The sequence below is a fragment of the Phragmites australis genome, chromosome 3 (genome assembly GCF_958298935.1).
Source record: "Phragmites australis chromosome 3, lpPhrAust1.1, whole genome shotgun sequence".
NCBI lineage: Eukaryota > Viridiplantae > Streptophyta > Magnoliopsida > Poales > Poaceae > Phragmites > Phragmites australis.
Window position 1 is genome coordinate 21009114 of NC_084923.1, and position 21524 is coordinate 21030637.

Here is a 21524-nt window from a genome sequence, read left to right on the forward strand (position 1 = left end):
GATACTACTAAGATAAAGTCTTAGCTAGCGAACGATAGCATGTGGATGTTATATCATTAAACTTAATTATACTTTTCAGATAATGTTAACCTGTTCAATTTAATATCTTTGTTAAAAATAAATATGTAATTAACTGTAGCTAAATGGCTTGATAAAGTAATTTACTTGCTGAGATTTTCGAATCTCACATTTGCTATCTTTCTAAGTACGTCCTGAGGCGATGATGAGCATACGGGATTGGTAGCAGGACGTCTTGTACTATCACCTCTACTTATGGTTTAGTTTTATTGTGTTGTCAGTTTGGACTCTTAGTTGTCTTTTATATATTTGCCTTGTTACGGTATAGTTGTGTAATCAAGATATGTTCCTCGTTTGTTAGGATGCTTATTATTAGTGTGATGTTATATTTTATTCATCTTTATGTGTGATGTTTGATCAGTTAAATCACTAGTTATAGGGAAGATGTTGCCGAAGTTTTAGGATTTAACAGTTTTATAGGTTTGCTTGGTAGCGCTTCAGACCTATGGTGGTCTCTGAGGTATTATATTCAAAGCTAAGGAGACTTTACTAGGACTAAAAAAGATATATCATCCTTAAATCTATCTAGATGATTACATCATAATAATCGACTAAGATGATAAAATTTACTTAAACTTTCTCAAGATTTCTTCTATTACCTAACTTAAAAGAGCTAAATTTAAGCCTACCCAAGCTTGACTCACGCTGAGCTCGAATCCATCGCCAAACTTGTACGAGCTCCACACCACTCGATCTTTTGTCGAGCTAGAGCGGAAAGCTAGCTGGGTCGGCTGGTTGACAGCCCTATCCCCAGCCAGCCTTGATGCGCCGGCGCCAGGCGACACCAGGAGAAAGCGAGAGGAAGGAGCCGCCGGCCTTACCGAGACTCTGTGCCTCAGCCTCACTCACTCTGTCGCTGGTGATTGGCGGAGAGCTCCAATAAACGAACAGCCAAGGTACCACCATCCTTGTGTTGCATAAATTTCGGGCTCTATTCGTTGCGATTCTCGCGTGGCCCGCCGATCCGTGCCTCCCTCTGCATCTCGAGTTGGTTGTTGATTGCAAAGGGTACTGGTTCCGCCTCTTGTGATCGTCTTGTTCTCTATGCTATCCTGCTGTCTTGGCTCCTTACAATGCCTAGCGATTGGGTAGACCGGTGGAGGTTAATCTTTTTATTAGTTTGGGTTTCTCTACAGATTCTTGGGGTTTAGGGTATGATGGTAGGATAACACCGATAGTTGAGAGTAAATTTAGAAGGACTAATTTTTGTTACGTGGTAAAGTACTCAAATTGAGGTCCTTCAATCCACGATCCATGATTCCTAACACAAAATTGTGCAGTTTCGGTCTTGATTTGCTCAAATAGTTGGGCCTTATTTTTTGTTCTTGTTGGATAATGCTTTGAATAGATATGCTGCTCTCTAAATTCCGCAAAGAGTCTTAACGTTTCACACTTTGACAGTTTATTTGCCAGTTTTTGGTGATTTCTTACTGTCATTTAGTCCCTCTTCTTTTGCGCCCGAAATTCTGCTGGTGTGCGTCATGTAATGCTGAACTGTTCTCCAGTTTATCTAATATAAAAATGACACACAAAGTTTTTGCATGTTCGCAAAACTGTTACTCTTAATCGTTTAATTGTTTCCTCAAACATAGAGAAGATGAGGAAAAATAAAAGAAATTTTAGTAGCTCAGACGAAATGGTTAAGGTTCCCAGTGGTGATATTTTTTTTCACGCACATCAAATTTGCTTGGTAAATCTAATTCAATTGTGAAACGGACTGAATGCTTTATTGCAACTTTGATTATATCTGATTGAAAACTCCATGGATTCATTCCTTTTCTTACTTTTTGTTATTTTTTAGGGACTCTGCAGCGGATTTCCGTACATAGATACTAACTGAACACACTTACTGAATCTGAATGTCAATTCTGTTAGGGTGTGATATGGCTCGAAACTCTATTGAGAACAGGACCAGAAACACTCTAGTTGTAGTTGTGGTCTTTGGCCTCTGTTCCTCCTTCTATCTTTTGGGTGCTTGGCAGAGAAGTGGACCCGGAAGAGGTTACCATCCAGTACTTGTGCTAACCGGGCAGAATAAATGTGCACTTGCACCCAATCTAAGTTTTGAGTCCCATCATAGCGCATCCGACCTTCCTAATGATACCAGTAGTTCTGAAATTAAATTTTTTGAGCCATGCAATGAGCAGTACACTGATTACACTCCTTGCGAGGAGCAAAAGCATGCAATGACCTTCCCTAGGGATAACATGATATATCGGGAGAGGCATTGCCCGCCAGAAAAGGAGAAACTTCACTGTCTGATTCCAGCACCAAGGGGTTATGTTGCTCCTTTTCGGTGGCCAAAGAGCCGTGATTTCGTTCCTTATGCCAATGTACCTCACAAGAGCCTTACAGTCGAAAAGGCTATCCAGAACTGGGTACACTATGAGGGCAATGTGTTCAGGTTTCCTGGTGGTGGAACACAGTTTCCTCAGGGTGCAGATAAATATATAGACCAGCTTGCTTCTGTTATCCCAATTGCTGAAGGAAAAGTGAGAACTGCACTCGACACTGGTTGCGGGGTGCGTGAAAGTCTACACTCTGGAGATGCAAACATATGTTTATCGAGCACTGCATCATTTGCTGTTATTTTTGCTGTGTTATACACTGTAATCTTTCCGTTTTTCCTTTTCTTTTATAATTTCATTTAGGTTGCCAGTTTGGGCGCTTACCTGTTGAAGAGAAATGTTTTGACTATGTCATTTGCACCAAGGGATAATCATGAGGCACAAGTACAGTTTGCATTGGAGAGAGGGGTCCCTGCATATATTGGTGTTCTTGGATCAATAAAGCTGCCATTCCCATCTCGTATCTTTGACATGGCCCATTGCTCAAGATGTTTAATTCCTTGGAGTGGAAATGGTAAGAACACAATTGGAACCTTTCTTGGTGGTATAAATGTTTGTTAGCATGAACATATGAAGCATGGTGAAACAGTCATTGTTGGTTCCGCAGATGGTATGTACATGATGGAAGTTGACAGGGTGCTAAGGCCTGGTGGATATTGGGTACTCTCTGGCCCACCTATTGGCTGGAAGATTCACTATAAAGGGTGGCAACGGACAAAGGAAGACCTTCAGAATGAGCAAAGGAAAATAGAACAAATTGCAAGACTTCTTTGTTGGAAGAAGATATCTGAGAAGGATGGCATCGCCATTTGGAGAAAGAGATTAAATGACAAATCTTGCTCCATGAAGCAAGATAATCCAAAAGTCAGCAAATGCGAGTTGACAAATGACAGTGATGTATGGTGAGTGTCATTCCTCCGCAGCCTTCCCAATATAATATGTTTGTCTGTATGGTTATTGTTTGTTCTCCACTTTCCCAGCCTGTAGTTGCTCATAAACTTCATTTCATCCACTAAATGCAGGTATAAGAAAATGGAAGTTTGTATAACCCCCCTTCCCGATGTTAATAGTGTATCAGATTTTGCTGGTGGGCAATTAGAGCCTTTTCCCAAGAGGCTTAATGCGGTACCTCCTCAGATAGGCCTTGGTTCTGTATCTGGGTTCTCAGTTCAGTCGTATGAAGAGGACAATAAACTTTGGCAGAAACATGTTGAGGGTTACAGAAAAACCAATAACTTGCTTGGTACTGGAAGATATCGCAATATAATGGACATGAATGCGGGTCTTGGTAGCTTCGCTGCTGTACTGGAGTCCACAAAGCTGTGGGTCATGAATGTCGTTCCAACAATTGCAAATACTTCCACTTTAGGTGTAATCTACGAGCGTGGATTAATAGGAATGTATCACGACTGGTATGCAGTACTACTATTATGTGTTTCCCTCTTGGGTTCTCATGTGGCCATTCCATTCCAGTTTCTCACGTGATTGTGAAATTTGTTTCTGTAGGCACATTTTACTTTTGTGATCTGGAGAACTTTTCCTTTTGCTGTTAGTAAATGTATTTGCTTTGAGAAAAATGTTGAAAAGGGTAGATTCATCTACCATTCTATGTGAAGGCTGCGGAATATGATCAAACTTTTGCCATGCCAATATCAGCTGGGCTCTTTAGAGCTTAGATTGTAGTACTTGTTGCCCAGCTCACCATGTATATTCTTTGCATTTATGCATTCATCACTTTTTTTTTGCAAGGATGTGCTTTTATCACTTGATGGTGTGCGAGTTACATGTATTAGTTATTTGCTTTCAAAAAGTATTCCGAGTTTTTAGGTGTGCAATAGTTCTACTCTTCTGAGTGTATGTAGTGCTAGTGGATCTGTTAAGAAATACTGTTAGTTTTTCTGTTGGTGAATTTTTATGTGCTCATTATACTATGTTTATTCTTGGTCCAGGTGTGAAGGATTTTCTACTTACCCAAGGACATATGACCTCATACATGCTAATTCCATCTTCAGCTTGTACCAAAACAAGTAAGCATGCAACATTTGCAACACTACAGTTTGATACTAAGTTCGAAAATAAATCTTCCCAACTGATATTATGTGTTATGGAACAGATGTACATTTGAAGATATACTCCTGGAAATGGACAGAATCTTACGCCCGGAGGGCGCAGTTATTATCCGTGACAAGGTTGATATTCTTGTGAAGGTGGAGAAAATAGCCAAAGCCATGAGGTGGGACACCAAGTTGGCCGACCATGAGGGTGGCCCTTATGTGCCTGAGAAGATACTCTTTGCGGTTAAGTGATACTCGGCCGTAGCAAATAAGAGCAGCTAACAATGTCAAATAATTTTTCTCCAGTCACCCGGATAACTTGGCTCCTGGCTGTGTTTATTGAGAAAACCCTGTTGACTATAGTTTGAAAATTGACATTCCATGTTGGGTTCTAAAGAGCTAAAACAATCACACTGGGAGAGTAAATTATGCGAGTCCTACTCGTAATTTGATTTTTCCGCTGCATAGCTTCTGATGATTGTACCAAATGATCGATGGGCCTGTTGCAAGTAACTCATCTCTGTTGAGACAGATGCAGCTGTTTATAGTTTTAGGACCTCCTCAACAATCCATCAGCAAGACATGAACTACAAGTTTGCTGAGTTTTTTGTTCAGCTAGGTGTTTAGATAGGATTAATCTGCTGTCACCCCACCTTTTGTTGTTGTATCTTAGAATTTCTTGAATTGGAGAGTGTATCTGAACCTATAAGGTTTCGTCCTACTTGATTTGAATAACAACCATTTTGAGCCCAGGAATGTCATTGTGTGACCTTGATTAGAAACAGGATTACTATGAATTTTTCTTTTTCTTGAGGTTACAATGAATTTCTTTCAAGTTCCCTTTGTAAGGTTCCAGGAAATGCCCATGTTGAATGCAATCATGCAATATCAAAGGCATGGCTTAACGGAAGCACATTTTATTTCTTCTGTGAAGATACTCTCTTTTGGTTCAGCTGTTGTTTGCAAATTCTCCCTAAACTGCGTTTCTCTGTTCTCAAGATATCCAAGGACAAGATGTGAAAACAATCAAAGGGAATACAGGTACCTATATAATCATACACTCGTACATCCTCAGCGGTTCACACCTTTTGTTTTTTATTTGCACAATATAGTTTGTAGTTTGCACGTGGTGTATTATGCCCTGCTTGTTGCTAGTGACATTATTTGTTGTTTCTGCAGAGTTGGCAAGCAAAAGGAGACATGGCGATGGAAGTGACTTCTCCAGTGTATCCTAAGGCGATAGCTAGGATGAACTACCTGTAAGTCGTCTCGTTACTTATTAGAAATAAATTTCATTAAGCTATATAGAAGAGCTTAGCCTTACTATTTAGGTCTCGTGTCATACTCGTAGGGCTTATGTTGCAGCTGTTCCTTGTAGTTAACAACTATTACTAAATGATATGTTTCAATTGCAAGAGTAACTCAGTTGTGACATCAACCAGTTCGCATGAAATTGAGTCCTGTCAAGACTGAAAAGTTGCATTCCGAGTAAAATGTATTTGCAGAGAACACGTGGATTCTATGCTAGAGCTAGACCATTTAATTGAGTGAGGTTTCATGCTTTCAGCTAGCTCTGTATAACCTGCAGTCTAGTAAAACATTACCAGCAATCGCTTTTCTTTTTCTGTTCATTAGTATAAAAATATAAATATGAGTTGTTGCAAAATGCAAATGCGGTGGAGAAGAATGTCTTCAGATTGCATTTTTCTATCAAGTTCTTTGTATAACTAGACAAGCATATCTATACAGTATATAATTGAAATTTGATGGCTTGAGTTCTATCAGCATTTGACACTTTTGGAAATATAGCCAGTATGAGTTCTACGATTGCATCAGCATGTGTTTTATACTGAGAATTTCTCCTTCATGAACAAAATGTGATTTATCTGTTCATGTTAGAAGTCTACTGAGAAATAAAGAACTACTGGTAGTAGTTACTTATTATACCTTCAGTTTACTGAAATCGATGAGGTTCTATCAGTATCTTTATGATAAAAAATGCTTTTCGTTTACATGGATTGGTTTGGTTCCGCATTTTCGGTGTCATAACTCTCTACTTGTCACGTGCCTTCTTTGGTTCTTTTGGCTCTCGTTGCGAGTTCCATATTTTTGCCAAAAAGGAAAGAAGAAAGAATTTGGTGTTCATTTCTTCGACCCAGATCATCTGTGCAAGAGGCAAAGGAAGATGGAATGCGAGCCTGAAGCCTGTAACAGGAGCAAGTCATCTGTCCTTTCATGGAAACAGCAGAGGAAAGCTGAGTTGTGAGCAGAGCAGTAAACTACCGAGTAGTTGACTGAGTTAGTACTGTGAACATTTCTGGCAAAGTGCAAACTGCAAAGTAATGTACTTGTGTGATTTTTCTATGTTGTACATAACCTTTTTTTCTCGTGAAGATCTCGTTGAAATATATTCATCCGAGTTTCGACATTGTGTCAGCATATTTAGGGCTCGTTTGGCAGGGTTCTAGATTCTTTCAGAAACGTTTTGGTTTCAGATTCTTCCTAGAAACGTTTCAAGTTGAAACGTTTCACGTTTTGGTGCGTTTGGCAGGGATTCTAGAGAATCTGAAACGTTTCTTGCAAACAAACGTCTGGATTCAGATTCTTAAAAAGGATATCAAAATTCACAGAGATAAATATGGTTAATAAAAAATAACAAAACTTTTTTTTGGGATGAAGAACCATTCAAATGTGACCTATTTTATCTGGTTTAACTTGAAAAAGATTAAACGTTGGCCTGTTTCTCCAGCGGAACTGGCCTCAGGCCGTTTCTCACGTGCAGGCTAAAATCAGTGAAACGTTTCAGCCGTTTCTCACAAGAATCGCTCGCGCATAACACCGTTTGGAACTGATTCTATCGATTCACGCAAGAAACTGAAACGTTTCAGCATGCCAAACGCGCCCTTACATGAAGACGCTCGCAGACCTTGTCTATGATGTAATCACAGTTTCGTCAAATGGTACAGATTTTCTGGACCGTTGATTAACTTCAAGAGTGGCTATGATAACAAATTGTTTCTCTTGTAACGCCAGTGGAAGTTGCGTGAGACGAGATCGGCGTGGTCCTGAATCGGAGGACTGGAGGAGCTGAGCTGTCGAGCTGACGTGGTCGGAGCCCACCACCTCGAGTCACGACCGGGCGGAACGCAGGCGGCACGAGGTGACCCTGTGGCATGCGATGTGTCCGGAACGCCAGCGTGGAAGCCCGTGGCCGCCACGGGTGCGCGCGTCTCCATCCTCCACCGTCATCGGTTTCCCGCGTGCGACGACAGCGACGAAGTGGTGCGCCATGTGTTCACTGTTCCTCCGGCCAAAAGCGTGCCGTGTTCAAGGGCGGATTCACCGTGGGGGCGGAGGGGCTCACCCTATCCCAGGGCGCATACGGGAACTCATAAGTTTCCCTTTAATTTTTAGCATAGAAGAAAAAAAAAAGAGCAAAGAAGAGGATAGGAGAACGGGAAAGAACTAAGAGTCTATATTGGGTGGTATTGAATCTATCACCACCATATTTATTTAAAAATAAAAACCATCAAGACGATGTCTCTAAATTTCTCTATCATTATAGACGAAGACGTTAGTTTATTTTAATACTTAAATTATAGTACAATAAATAAAAAGTAGACATAATTTACGCTAACCTACCGTATAACTTGATAGAAAACCAAAACAAATTGATACTGAAAACTACACAGATTTAAAATATAATATTACTCTAAAAAAAAATAGAACATATAGATGTAACTTATAGGCCATCGACAAAACCCTTAAGGTGAAGTAAGTCGGTGAGGTTGGATAGCGTGTCGCGCACACCTTTGTAATGGTGTCTAAGGAACACCGGGTAAGGGACCCAGTTCTAAAAAAATTAAAAAAAAAATGAACATGCAAGGCGTGGGACGGGATGCGGGCAGAGGAAGCATGCGCTGGGTGGTGGACCGCACGCAGCGGCACGCGCCAGGCCGGGGCCCCAGAGGGTGCCGCCCACGCGCCGCTCCCACACCCACCGACTCGTGGGCTCCACAAGGCTCCTGGCCCACAGGTCACCCCAGACCACCGGCGCCCAACGGAACGGCACGAGCCTTTACGTGGCCGCGCGGGCCCACCGTCCTCCCTTTCTCTCTTCTTTTTCTTTGCCCCTCTCGGCTTCTCCTGCTGCTGCGTGAGGCAGAGCAAGCAGAGAAAGAGGAGGGGAGACGCGGAGGCCGACGACTCCGAACCCGCATGCACCTTGCGGCAGCCACAAATCCGGGCCCCTCGTCGTTGTTTCCTCAATCTCTGCGTTTTCGATCCGAGGTAGCCATCGCATCCTACGATCTTTTTCTCTGCTTGGGTTTGGACTCGGGAGAGATGGCTGGGTGAACTGACCGGTGGGTTCTTGGTTCGTTGGCCTCTGCAGGGGAGGAAGGTTGGGGCCAGCATGGTGCCCTCCGAGAGAGGAAGCGTCGCCACCGTCGTCAGCACGGCCGCCGCCGAGAAGCTGCTCCATGGGTAAGAGAGTTCTTGGAGAGGGGCAAGAGTCCTGTTGAGGGATTCTAAATTTCTTTCCTTTGGAGTTTGGAGGTTGCAATGGGTCATGGTTGATAGTTTTGTCGCTGTGGATTTTAGAAATTATAGATTCCTAGCTTAAGCTGGTTCTGCGACAAATTATCAGATTATTATTTTTAGATAAAGGAACAAAGTTCCGTCTTTTTGCATCGTCCAATGCATACAGCCAAAAAAACATTATTACAACGTATCAAATGGAAGGAAACAAAATATGAAAAATGTATCATAATCCGCATAGTCTATAATTATGCGGCCACCTATTCTTGACGAAGAACTGTATGGCCACCACTTCCAAACAATGACATGCCTTCCTTTTATAGCAACCTCAAGAAACGTAACAAAAAATGTTCCCCTGAAAATGCCCTGCATCAAAATTATAGTTGGTTTTTTATTAAAAAATATCATTACGGTAATGTCATATGGACCAAAAATGGCAGCCACTCCTAGGCAATTCCATTTGTTCTTAGCCAACATCTCATTATATGGCCCATACTTCTAGATTTTTGGATTCCCAAGGCAATAGTGATTGTATGGCACATCGAACTAGCAAAATGACACTTAAAAAACAGATGCTGATTGTTTTACTGTGGTTGCAAAAACAACATTTTAAGCTGCCTTTATAGTTTCTTTTGGACAGATTATCCTTGGTCAAAATAATTCATCTACATAAGTACCACAAGAAAATCTTTATTTTGAGTGGAAGCTTAAGCTTCCAAAGACCTTTTGATGTGGCTGATATGGCCCGTGCTATTATTTGTGTATACATGGAATGAACCGAATATTTTTCATTTGCATGCAACCCCTATTTGAGGTGTCCTGTCCACGCGCGTAGAGGCTTGCCTAGATGAAGCCCGTGGGGAGGCCAAGGGCCTCTGGGCTCCAATGGAGCTGGCGGAGGCCAGGGTGTCGATTGGCTGCCAGCGTTGCCGTGCGGTTGAGGTAGCGAGGCGGCGTCAACGATGGAGTGGCCGAAGCGACCTCCATGAGGTCCTCTTCGGTGGAAGAGGAGGAGGTCGTCGCCACCACTGGCAGCGCTACTGGTGCGGTCGGTGCGAAGGAAGGGTCCGCGAGGCGACTTGCTGTAGAGCCAAAGCCGGGTGGTGGGACCACATCGGAAGAGGTAGTTGTTGCTGGCGACAAGAGGGGGTTAGCCCCGCTGCGTGCCGTCGTAGTGGCCCTGGTGCCGAATGCGAAGATGGCCGGAGGACGGAAGTGACCCTGTCAACTTGGGCTGGATCGTATCGGAGATGTATCGCCCAAGTATCTAGTACGTATCTGATTTTTCTTTTTTTCTTTTTTCCCAATACGCGACAAATACGTATCCTAGCCGTATTGAAGCTGTATCCGTATTGGATACCATATCTGATACGGATACGCTCAACCAGGGGCGTATCGGTGTTTTGTAGATTAGTAATGCCTAATCTACCCCGGTCTTTTGGCTGACATACGATGTCCCATCGATTTTGTCGATATTTCTTTTTATGATTGTCCCCTTGCCCAAAAAACCTAGACTGAAGATAATCCAGTCTTTTAAGCACCTCTAGAGATTTAAAAGAAGGACATCATAAATACGGGAAGACAACTCAGTACTGAGTTACTAAGAACTAATCGATCTCCAACAGACATTAGTTTTCCCTTTCAACTGGTCAATTTCTTTTTAAACTTTTCTTCGACTCCCTCCTTCGAATCATAATTTCTTAACTTACTATGGATCATCGGAATGCCAAGATATCTGAAAGGCAAAGACCCAAATCACAACCAAATAATTGTGTGTACGGGTCTTCATATTGCTTAGCAGTCTTATAGCAAAAGATCTTACTTTTATGAAAGTTAATCTTATGCCCAGATAATTGTTTGAACACGCAAAGCAAGAGTTTCATATTTCTGGCTTGCTTGATGTTATGATCCATAAATACGATGGTGTCATCTGCATATTGCAGAATAGATAAGTCATCATTTATCAGGTGTGGAACCACTCCCGTAATCTACCCATCCTTTTTTGCTCTAGATAATAAAACTGCAAGCATATCTACAACAATACTGAAGAGAACGGGCGATAAGGGATCTTCTTGTCTCAATCCTTTTTGTGTTTGAAAATAAGGTGCTACATCATCATTGATCTTAATTCCAACATGACCCCTAGACACAAAGCTTTGGATCCAGCCACACCATTATGCTGAAAAACCTTTCATTCGCAAAGCTTGCTGAAGGAAGGATCATTTAACCTTGTCATAAGCTTTCTCAAAATCAATTTCAAGATCACACCATTTTGTTTTTTCATGTGCAACTCATGACTAGTATCATGGATTATTATCATTCCTTACATTATGTTTCGATCAGGCATGAATGCATTTTGAGATGGGCTAATTACTTTTTCAGCAATTGTTCCAATCCGATTTGTAGCAACTTTAGTGAAAATTTAAAAGCTGACATTAAGGAGGCAAATTGGACGATATTCTTGAATCTTTAGCGCATTACTCTTTTTGGGAATTAGGCTAATGATACCGAAGTTCAGACTGAAAAAAGATGATTTCCCTTGGTGAAAGTCGTTGAATAAGGCCATGAGATCATCTTTGATGATTTTCCAGAAAACTTGGTAAAATTTAGCAGAAAAGCCATCAGGGTCTGGAGATTTATTATGCTCCATTTAGAAAATTCCTCTCTTTACCTCCTCCACATCAACAAGGACAGTAAGGATCTCATTTTCACTTTCACTTTCACTTAAGGAATATCACTAGTTAAATATTCATCCATTGCAAAATTATTATGCTCCGGTTTGCCAAAAAGGACTTTATAATATTTTGTGATATATTTTTTTAAGGTTTGCTTCTCCAATTATGGTACCACCATCTTGTTCCAACCTATATATCCTTGTCTTTCTTTTTTTACCATTGGCCACTAGATAAAAGAATTTTGTATTATTGTCTCCCTCTAGTAGCTGTTTGACTTTAACTCTTTGGTACTATTTGAGCTCTTCTTCTCTTAGCATATGAGCTAACCTTTTATTGAGGTAATGTTTAAATGCTATCTCATTAGGCGTTAAAGGATTATTTTCTGCCCTTTTATGAAGATCATTTATCATTGTGGTGAGCTGTTGCTTTTCTTTCTTGAGGAGGCTAGAAGTATGTTTAGCACAGCCTTTAGTATTGTTGCAGAGTTCTAATTTTGTTTTGCCATTTTTCAATGGCATTACTTGTTCTGCCAAATGTTGGCAACCATATAAAAAAAGCCTTTGCGGATCAACCAGCCTTATTCAAATTTGAAAAGGGGTTGAATGCCAAACTAAGTGGAAGCCCCAGTGCTTAGCAATAAAGGGATATATGGTCAGATCGGGACCGATCAAGTGCCTCAACTTTGACCTTTGGGTACTTAGATTCCCACTCAGTGCTTATAAGAACTCGATCCAGCTTCTCAAAAGTTGGTGGATCCAGTTTATTGGCCCATGTATATTGTCTTCCAATCATGTCAACCTCCCGTAAATTCGGAGTGTCAATTATTGCATTGAATAAACGGGGCCATTGAGGATTGGAATTATCATTATTTTTATCCTCTGGACGCCTCATGCTGTTGAAATCATCCCCTATGATCATGAAGAATGTTTCCAAACTACATACATAAGCCATTTCAGTTAGAAAATCTGCTTTTCGCATATAATGCTCATGCGAATCCATCTTTTCTATTCTTTAAAAGGAATTTTGAGTTAAAATTCCCTTCAACTATGGAACCGATGTCAAAGACAGAGGCATTAATACCAATAATCACACCACCACCACCCCCCCCCCATCTTCCTTGCGGTGGCATAACATGCCACACATAATCCAAACCACCACAAAAGTGATTAAGGGTTGAAGCAGAAAAAGTGCTTCTACCTGTTTCCATGATAGCGAGGAAATCGATACGTAGTTCTTTTACTATGTTCGAAATATAATTGTGTTTAGCCAAGTCTCCTAGACCTCTGTTATTCCAAAATATACCTTTCATCAAATATGTATTTTGGACAGAGTATTTGACTTCTTAGGTAGGCGAGGAACCTTACCTTTGTTCTTAGAAGAATTGGACTTTTTTCTTTCTAGGGACCATGTTTAGATTATCACAAACACGGTCTAAATTCTCATTATTTAGATCCTCAGTTAAATCAAGGCATATGTGACTGAGGATAACATCAAGTCCATCCATATCATCCTCATCCTCAAAATTGTAAGGATCTAGAGTTATGATATAATTTTTTACTCTACCTAAACACCTAGGTGTTTTTGCTACCACAGATAAACGATCAAACTCTATGTGTTTAATAGAAACAACAGATTGTTTAATGATCCCATCATCTCTACCTATAGACACACCTATGTTTTTAATGTTCGAAGAAATAACATCATTAGGTAAAGAAAGGAAAGACTGATTATGCGTACCTCCTTTTAGGTTGCGTCTCGCTGCATAACACTTCGCCTTGGTCATCGAGTCATCATCTCCTAGAGCTTGAATCCTGCTACTAGTGGGGTGCCGAGCAGCCATGATAGTCTCTGGGACTAAGAATAAGTCGCCAGAAGCCACCCCTTCCTGTGGTGCTACCCCTGTAATGGTCACATCAAAGGTATCCACCAACGGTAGTACCTCTAAAGCCTCAATCATCTTAGAGTTTTTCATATTGGCTCTCACCCCGTTTTGCTTGCAAAGGCGCTGCAGCTGTTGTCTTGACAATTTATTGAGAATCATCCTCCTGGGAACCTGAACAGCTTCGGAGTGCACATCCTCACTTGGCACAACACCTCCAAGCTTGACCAGAGGCGCCGCACCCTGGACCACCTCAGCGTACAGCTTGCTGTAGCCATCCAAAACAGCGACCAACTCATTGCCACGAGCAAACACACCAGTTTCCTCCGGATTGACATTTGAAGCCATGTCCTCAAGCGACTGCGTGCCCTGGACCACTGCTGGACATGACCGAGCAGCCTGTTTCCCAGCGCTCAGCACTCCCAAATCAGCAGGCAACTCATCACCACAAGCATCGTTCGCCAGTTTGTCAACCGAATATGTGGCCTCAAGCGACGGATCGCCCTAGACCATCATCCTAGTGTCCAGCTCTCCAAAATCAGCGTTCACCTCGTCTCCATGAGCGATGACGATACCATTCTTCGGCATGTCAATAGGAACCATCACCGCAAGTGATAGCATACCTTCTATATTTTCGGCCGCCATCTCTGTCACATCCTCATTGACGGACAATAAACCATTCGCCACGGCAACATCCATCATCCAAACACCATCTCCTCCCTTTGCCATCAGTTGACAAGTCCCACAACATTCTGTCACCACCCCTTCGAACTCCTGATCCGGCAACAAAGATGGCCACACCTGCAGATTGTTATGCCGATCCGCCAACAAAGATGCCTAACACCCTCGTTTCCCCAGCCGGTGCCCCTGCTACTGTCACCTCCGTCATGAACTCCATCAGCGCGCCCTCCGCCTTGACCATCAACACACCCTCTGCCTTGAACTCCATCAACACGCCCTCTGCCTTGAACTCCATCAACACGCCCACCGCCTTGACCATCAGCGTGCCCACCATCGGCCATCCCATGAATCACCACAACCGCGTACGCGCGAGACGGTGCAGGAGTCTTGCCACACGATCGAGTAAAGATCTCACGACGGATAGGGCTAGATGGAAAAACCTTGAGACGGCCGCGAAGAGATGCCAGCCCCGAATATCTCCTAGCCCAAACAGAACCCGACCCGTCAGGTGTCCCGTGCGGAGACCGATTCAAAATTTGAATACCCGCAGAAACCAGATCAAATGCCGGTAAGCCGGGTTTCGCCGGCGACTGTGAGTCACGACGAGCGAACAATCACCCAGCGTATAGCGCTGTGAGATCCTTGGCTTCAGCAACGTCCCTATCAAATTTTTCGACCGCACACATGAACGCTTCAGCACCACAGATGCTATGATATCCTCTGGTGACGTCACTTCTTGACGCACTGGATCATCCACCAGGACCAAAAGTCGGCCGTAGTTGCAAGTTCCGTTGTGGAGTACCCCGCCCTCACCGCATCAGTGACAATCTGTGAAGCAATTGGTGAAGGCGTCTCCTCTAGTACCGATCCATCGCACCGGAGATCCCCTTGAACTTGATCCGCAGGAACAGCCGAATGGAAAATCTTGGCCACGATCGCTTGCTCTAGGTGTTCCCGCGCCCGAACACGGCACACATCCTCCTTCCCAGCAAATGCAATTTTGCGAGTGACCACTGCGCGATGCCGTTGAGCAGCTCGGATCGTAGGGAGCCATGAAAATCGCCTCGTCGCCTCATCATCACCCCATGGATAACCTACCAGACTGCTGATATATTGATATTATGTGAGTTGCATTATCAGATTAATGGAACTATTTAGGCACAGACACGATATTTTTACTCAAGAAGCAATCTGTAGTAACGAATTAATGTGGTTAATATAGGCACGAGCACAATATGGAATTTGCCAAAGATCAAGTGCCGTAAATTTCTACATTGCTCAACAACGTGTATCGGTTAGGTTGCTGTTGAGTCCTTTTGTTTTTTGCTATTGATTTTAGTCGTCAGCTTGTTCTTTTTCGTGCGGTTAAAATGAAACTTATAGTTTTGCTTGATTAACTTGTTTCTGATGAAGTTCCTATCGTTCAACCTTGTGCAGGCCTATCTCTGGCAAGAAATGCAAGAAGAAGGCCCCGAGGAAGATCCATAAGACTGAGAGGGAGAAGCTTAAGCGCGACCATCTAAATGACCTCTTTGGTGAGCTGGGTAATATGCTAGGTAAGTTGGTATCCACTAATGTCCTTAGTCATAGTATTGTAACTTGAACCAGTGCTGCTTGAGAGTTCATGCTTCTGAATTTTTATGATTGTATGATGGTATGTGATACAATTTTTATGAATGCTGTTGTCATCTATGCCAAAATCATGTTTCACATAAGTCGCATAACACAGCTAGCATGATTCCACTATCTGTCATGAATTTTCCTCCTAAAAGTATTTGGGTTCATATACGCCCACCATTGGACTTGCATCTCAGAAGTTGTGACTCCTGGATTAGCTTATAAAGTGGTTTCCCTAGAAGAATGCACGTGCATGGTCCACTGTGAATGTATAAAGTGTTTGTCTACAGCATCTTATTAGCTCTCCTTCATTACTGCTTTTTTACAAAAGAAAAAAGGGGTGACATCTTATTAGCCTTGAATGTACTTGTTTTCTTGAAACTATAACTCACCCTTATGTTTACCCTTCAGCCCTGACCATATACTTTGAGGTTTTTGAACTTAGTCTTTTGCATTGTGTTCCTAACAATTTTATATAGTTCAAAGCTGCTATTGGGAAATTTTTCTGATCACATGTAGCATCCCTTTACAGAAGCAGATAGGCAGAACAACGGGAAGGCATGCATATTGACTGACACTACTCGAATACTAAGACATCTGCTTTCTCAAGTCGAATCTCTCCGAATGTTAAATAGCAACCTGCAGAATGAATCCCATCATGTAAGACTTTTTCTAATACGTGAACACCTTTTCTAGCGAACGAACTGTTATCTGATTTTATCCACTGTAATTCTGTAAATGCTTTCTAAGAATGTCTAGACTCATTTGCATATCATTGATACAGAATATTTCGCTTGTAACATTACATTTGTCGCATCTTCCAGCATGACTCAACAGTTATTTATTATCTATGCTCCTTTTTCCTAAAACAGGTTGCAGTGGAGAGGAATGAGCTGCAGGATGAGACCAATGTGCTCCGCAAGGAAATCTTGGAGCTTCAAAATGAGTCGAGGATACGGCTTTCAAGCAACCCGGATTGGGGCCATGGCATCACCGGATCGGTTCTCCCTGTTCCTCACTCCACGACTGCAGTTTTCTCATCACAGCAGCCAATGCAACCACCCACCATCGCAAGCACCGTGTTCACCTTGCAGCAACCACTGCCACAACCAGCGGTGATTGAGCAGCCCTGTGCTACACCACCACTGGAACTGAAGCTCTTCCTAGAAGCGGCGTCTGTTGAAAGCTATGAACCATCAGAAAACCAGGAGGCTCACAGCCATGTGACGCGACCACAGGCAAGGTACCCGACCCAAGCAACTTTTTGTCCTGCAAGCCTGCTTTCTGCCCTTCCAAGGATGGAAGATGAGCAATGTAGCAGCAGCACAACCGGCAGCAGCAAGGAAGCTAGCACTGGAAGAGGTTGAGTGAATCAGGTCAACAATCAAATAGGTTATGTTTGGGCGTAGTGGCCTACTGGGTATACTGGCATCAGAAGACCTGTGCATGTAAATACCGATGTCCATTTTGGATTTCAGAACGACGATAGATGATGCTCCGATGGAAATTTCCCTTTTCACCCCACTTGTTGCAACTTTAGTTGATAAATGTCGAAGCTCTCCCGCAGTCAAAACTCTCCTCTCCAGGCTCCAGCTCTGGCTGGGCCTTGACTTTCCCAGTTATTACTCGAGGAGTTGATCTGAATGATACTTGCTTGCTGAAGTTGCAGCTACGAGATTGGGATGATCGACATTTTGATTCACTAACAGAGCTTGGCCAACAAACCAGAATGATGCAAGTCGTGTAAGAATCTCAATTAATGTACAGTGTTTAATAACCTTAATCGTTTCGCTTACTGTTAATTGAAAAGCATGGCATCCATCACACTATCGTATGACCCAGCTGGAATTGGAAAATTCACCATGTTCTCCACAAGGTATTTTATCCACCATACATTTTTGGAGACAAAAAAGACCACTAGCCTGTGTGCGCTATACCAGTCAAATCAGAGAGAGAGAACCAGTCAAATGAGAGAGAGAGAGAGTTCCTTGGACATCCTTATGGCCGATTTCCCCTGAAGGAGGAATTAGGGGGGATTGCAGGTGTGTCTTCGCTGTACGGCTGGGTGGCGGGATCAGTCACGCTCGGTAGTCTTTGCACACTCCCCTTTGCTTTTCTTGCGTTAGGGCCAATCTCTTCGATCATGTACTTCCACCCGTCGATTGGGCGCCTCCGACTAAAGATGTGGGTTTTGATGAAGCTAGCAATCTACAATCACATCTTTGACATCATTTCCAAAACAATATCAACAAGAATATAGGGTTAAGGAAGTATAGTTTGTGGACCTGCTGTTTACTGAAAGCAATTCGTCTTTCAAATTCTTGGAGAAGAATGTCCTCTTCCCGCTGTGAGATCTTCCATATATTCCCATCCTGGCCTCTCGAGGTAGTTTCCCAACCATCAGGCCTGGTTTTAATCTGTGGTGCTTGGGATCTTGGAATCACCAAAATCAGTGTTGCCAGAATCAAATATACTGCATTTCAAAAAGACCACAAGCAAATTAACATAGTCAACTAACCACAGAATATAAGAAAAAGTGAAAGTGTGCGCAACACAAAGCCTAACCAGTCATGCACTATATATTTGCTACCACAGGAAAACTAGTAACCGTTAGAAATGATCTTATAGTATGCAAAGTTTCTACTTGAAGGCAAGTGATACTGCCCAACTTAAAAGATAATGCATCATGGGCAAGGTTGGTCAGTTTAAGTAACAGTAGCACAGCAAAAGAAATATTACATAACTAAAATGTAAAGTGTGCCCACTGCTGCCAACTAGGTGATGAGCAGCAATATCTGAACAAAGCTGACATAAGTTCAGTATTGAGCAAGAGCAGCAGACACTCAACCGCAGTGCTTACTTGTACCTAAAAACACTCTATTCAAATCTGAAAAAGAAATATGGCATGTACTGGATCAAGGATAAACCTCCATAGTACTCATGATTTGTGATATCATGCTGCTAGATTGTAAGTTTGGCAACAAATGGTACGAGTCATATGACCATGATTGTAATTTGGCCAAACAAGTCAGACAGTAGCGGAACGTAGGGGTGGGCAATCGGTTATTATGGTTCGGCTTGTTCGGTTTTTAAATTTTCAGTTTTCAGAAACTAGAAACCGAAATAACCTAGGGAAAAAGCAAAACCAAACCTAAATAACCGACATATTTTGGCTCGGTTTCTTCATTTTTTGGTTTTAAAGCAAAATTTCTACACAGCTCAATAGAGGCACACATGACACATCATTGCAATGCAAATATATCCATAAAGGCATACGGCATTAAAAAATCACAATACGTCCAACACAATAATTCAAATAATCTTGGGCCAGGCCAAGCCAGGCCAAACCAGGAGGTGCATGAGTGGCTTGGGCCTTAGGCGGTTTGGGCCAGGATATTTGCGCCTCAGGAGATGACAAATGGAGGTCTATGTACATTTCGGTTTATATGATTTGTTCGGTTTTTAGAGTCTAGAAACTGAAATTAATTCGGATAACCGAACAACATGACTTTGAAAACCGAACAAATCGTAAAAATCGGTTATTTCAGTTTCTATGTTCGTTTTTTGGATTTTTTTTAATTCGGATAACCGAACAACATGACTTTGAAAACCGAACAAATCGTAAAAATCGGTTATTTCAGTTTCTATGTTCGTTTTTTGGATTTTTTGCCCACCCTTAACGGAATTTGTAATATGTCCATAAGAGACCAGGTAGTGAACTGGTTCGACGAGTAATTTGTGCATCAGGATTCTAGCAGTGAACCGGTTTTCACCAAAATCTCACTTGAAATATGGCTGTTAAGACACTTCAACAGATTCTAATTTGACGTGCAACAGATGCTTTCAGGCCCATATTATACAGCATCGCAGTCCGCTTTAGCATACATTCTAGTGTTCCACTGAGTAGTCCACCAATCTTTAACAGGAACCACGACAGAATCATATAACAAATGACATGTCAATCGATCTTCCTCACTGGATATGTACCTGACACATTTATCATGATTCCTATTGCCCATGCATTCTGTACAGTTTCATAGATTATCTAAAGGTTGTTAACTCGTTGCATGACATAGGAGAACCTTGCCAAGAAACTTTCCTGCATGTGATTCCAGTTAAGTGGCTAGCCAATCAATGTGATCATACAAATCGCAAATATAACTGGTCTTGCAAGTTGAATTTCCATCGATATGGCCTTCATAGGGGACCTGGGAGGATAACCCAAGACAAGAACTTCCACCAACATATGATTATGTCACAGGTCGCAAGCAATCCAATTTGAGCAAGCAATGCGATGACATGAATCAAGTACAGCTAAAGGCGCGATTTTGTTCAAGAATAAAGACGAAAGATAAGGGAGTAGTAGCGCACTCGGAGCACGAGTCGAGGAGCCGGTCGATGTCGTCGGCGCCGCCGCCGAGTCGCGCCTCCTCCATCTTCTCGATCTCCTTCACCCACAGCGCGGCGTGCACGCGCTGCTTCCTCGTCCTGTACTCGTCCGCCTGCGCCTTCTTCTTCGCAACGGGGCCGCCCGCGACTCCCTCCGCCGCGCTCGGCCCACGCTGCGGCGGGCCCCGCCTCGACGCGGCGCGGCGGTCGGCCCAGCGCTCGTCCATGTCGGCCACGAAGGCCTTGGTGTCGGGGTCCACCTCGGCGGAGACAGCCGGTACGGCGGCCGCCGAGGCCGAGGAGGCGGGGGACTCCCACGGCGCGGCGGGCGCCGGGGAGGAGGCGGGAGAGTCGCCCGGGAGCCATGCGGTCTCCCACGCGTCGTTCCACTCGTCGTCGCCAGTGGCCGACGAGGGGGGCTGCGGTGGCGGCGCGCGGCGGTGCGAGGACAGGCCGCGGAGGCCGGAGGTGGCGGAGATGGGGAGGCGAAGGGCGCGCCGGAGGGAGTGCATGGCGGGTGCTCGGCAAAATGCCGCAGGGAGCGTTGGTTTCCTGCGACGCCGTAGAGGATGAGCACTGCTGCTATCGGTGTCCTCTGCCTTCGAAACTTGCTCATGGCAATCTTCGCCTTTGCGCCGATCCATGCCCTCCATTGACAAATCAGTGCTCTATGCCTCGAGTACTCGTGTGACCCACATCCGTTTAGGGATGAAAACAGATTGGAATCCGTTGTTGGATTGTCGGTATCTCGATTTTAATCCCAAATTTCTCGTTTTACTATTGAGACCGAATTGATATCGTAAGCTTCTGTGCCTGTGCCACTTTCGATCATTGTCTTTTACGTGGCTGTATGTTATGTCGAGTACTCGAGTTACGACATGATGACTGTTTTTCAGTTGATAATAATGTTATTACGTGGTTTATATGTGTACGGTATAAATTAATTTTGTTAGTGTGAATTAATTATTTGTCACGTCGATGCTAGAAATCATGGTTCTATGGGTTGGTGTTTTCGTTTTGAATTACCGGTTCCCAACCAATACCGGTGTATTTTCGTTAGGATTGATTCGTTTTCGATATCCTGACATTTCTAAGCTTGTACTCATTTCTGGTTTCCTGTTTTCGATTTCATTTTCGAGAAAAAAAATGTGAAAATGAAAATGGTTAAGAGGTTTTTTCCGACTATTCCCGTCCGTTTTCATCCCTACCTCCATTGCTTAATAGTACTGTTGTGGTGTATTAGTGCGTTGAATAATTCGAATTA

At 43.1% G+C, this 21524-nt stretch overlaps 2 protein-coding genes and 1 pseudogene across 6 annotated transcripts; 2 read left to right on the plus strand and 1 right to left on the minus strand.

Annotated features, from left to right (window-relative positions):
• Positions 1-718: 718 nt before the first annotated feature.
• Positions 719-5232, plus strand: LOC133912601 (probable methyltransferase PMT2). Of its 5 annotated transcripts, none has more exons than XR_009908830.1 (7): positions 719-974; positions 1880-2600; positions 2730-2940; positions 3034-3328; positions 3449-3838; positions 3933-4131; positions 4376-4437. XR_009908830.1 is itself a non-coding variant. In XM_062355434.1 (7 exons), exons 2-7 carry the CDS (start codon positions 1962-1964, stop codon positions 4730-4732), a joined length of 1806 nt encoding a protein of 601 aa, XP_062211418.1. In that variant the 5' UTR covers positions 719-1086; positions 1954-1961; the 3' UTR covers positions 4733-5232. The 5 variants fall into 5 exon arrangements, 4 of the variants coding, with proteins under 4 accessions (XP_062211418.1, XP_062211419.1, XP_062211417.1 ...); XM_062355434.1 differs by lacking the exon at positions 3933-4131 and adding an exon at positions 4540-5232 and having other exon boundaries at positions 719-1086; positions 1954-2600; positions 4376-4453; XM_062355435.1 differs by lacking the exon at positions 3933-4131 and adding an exon at positions 4540-5232 and having other exon boundaries at positions 1954-2600; positions 4376-4453.
• Positions 5233-8590: 3358 nt separating this feature from the next.
• Positions 8591-17395, plus strand: LOC133912603 (protein IRON-RELATED TRANSCRIPTION FACTOR 3-like). Its single transcript, XM_062355436.1, has 5 exons — positions 8591-8770; positions 8874-8965; positions 15692-15810; positions 16404-16531; positions 16744-17395. Exons 1-5 carry the CDS (start codon positions 8699-8701, stop codon positions 17236-17238), a joined length of 906 nt encoding a protein of 301 aa, XP_062211420.1. The 5' UTR covers positions 8591-8698; the 3' UTR covers positions 17239-17395.
• Positions 17396-17601: 206 nt separating this feature from the next.
• LOC133912604 (protein GAMETE CELL DEFECTIVE 1, mitochondrial-like) lies at positions 17602-20983 on the minus strand (annotated as a pseudogene).
• Positions 20984-21524: the final 541 nt, after the last annotated feature.

Excerpts from the sequence above, each read along its gene's own strand:
- LOC133912603 (XM_062355436.1), top strand. The coding sequence starts at position 8,699 with ATGCACCTTGCGGCAGCCACAAATCCGGGCCCCTCGTCGTTGTTTCCT. Across the intron at positions 8,966-15,691 it reads GCCGAGAAGCTGCTCCATGG|GCCTATCTCTGGCAAGAAAT; the intron begins GTAAGAGAGTTC and ends AACCTTGTGCAG. Across the intron at positions 15,811-16,403 it reads TGAGCTGGGTAATATGCTAG|AAGCAGATAGGCAGAACAAC; the intron begins GTAAGTTGGTAT and ends ATCCCTTTACAG.
- LOC133912601 (XM_062355433.1), top strand. The coding sequence starts at position 1,938 with ATGTCAATTCTGTTAGGGTGTGATATGGCTCGAAACTCTATTGAGAAC. Across the intron at positions 2,941-3,033 it reads AATTCCTTGGAGTGGAAATG|ATGGTATGTACATGATGGAA; the intron begins GTAAGAACACAA and ends TTGGTTCCGCAG. Across the intron at positions 4,454-4,539 it reads TTCAGCTTGTACCAAAACAA|ATGTACATTTGAAGATATAC; the intron begins GTAAGCATGCAA and ends GTTATGGAACAG.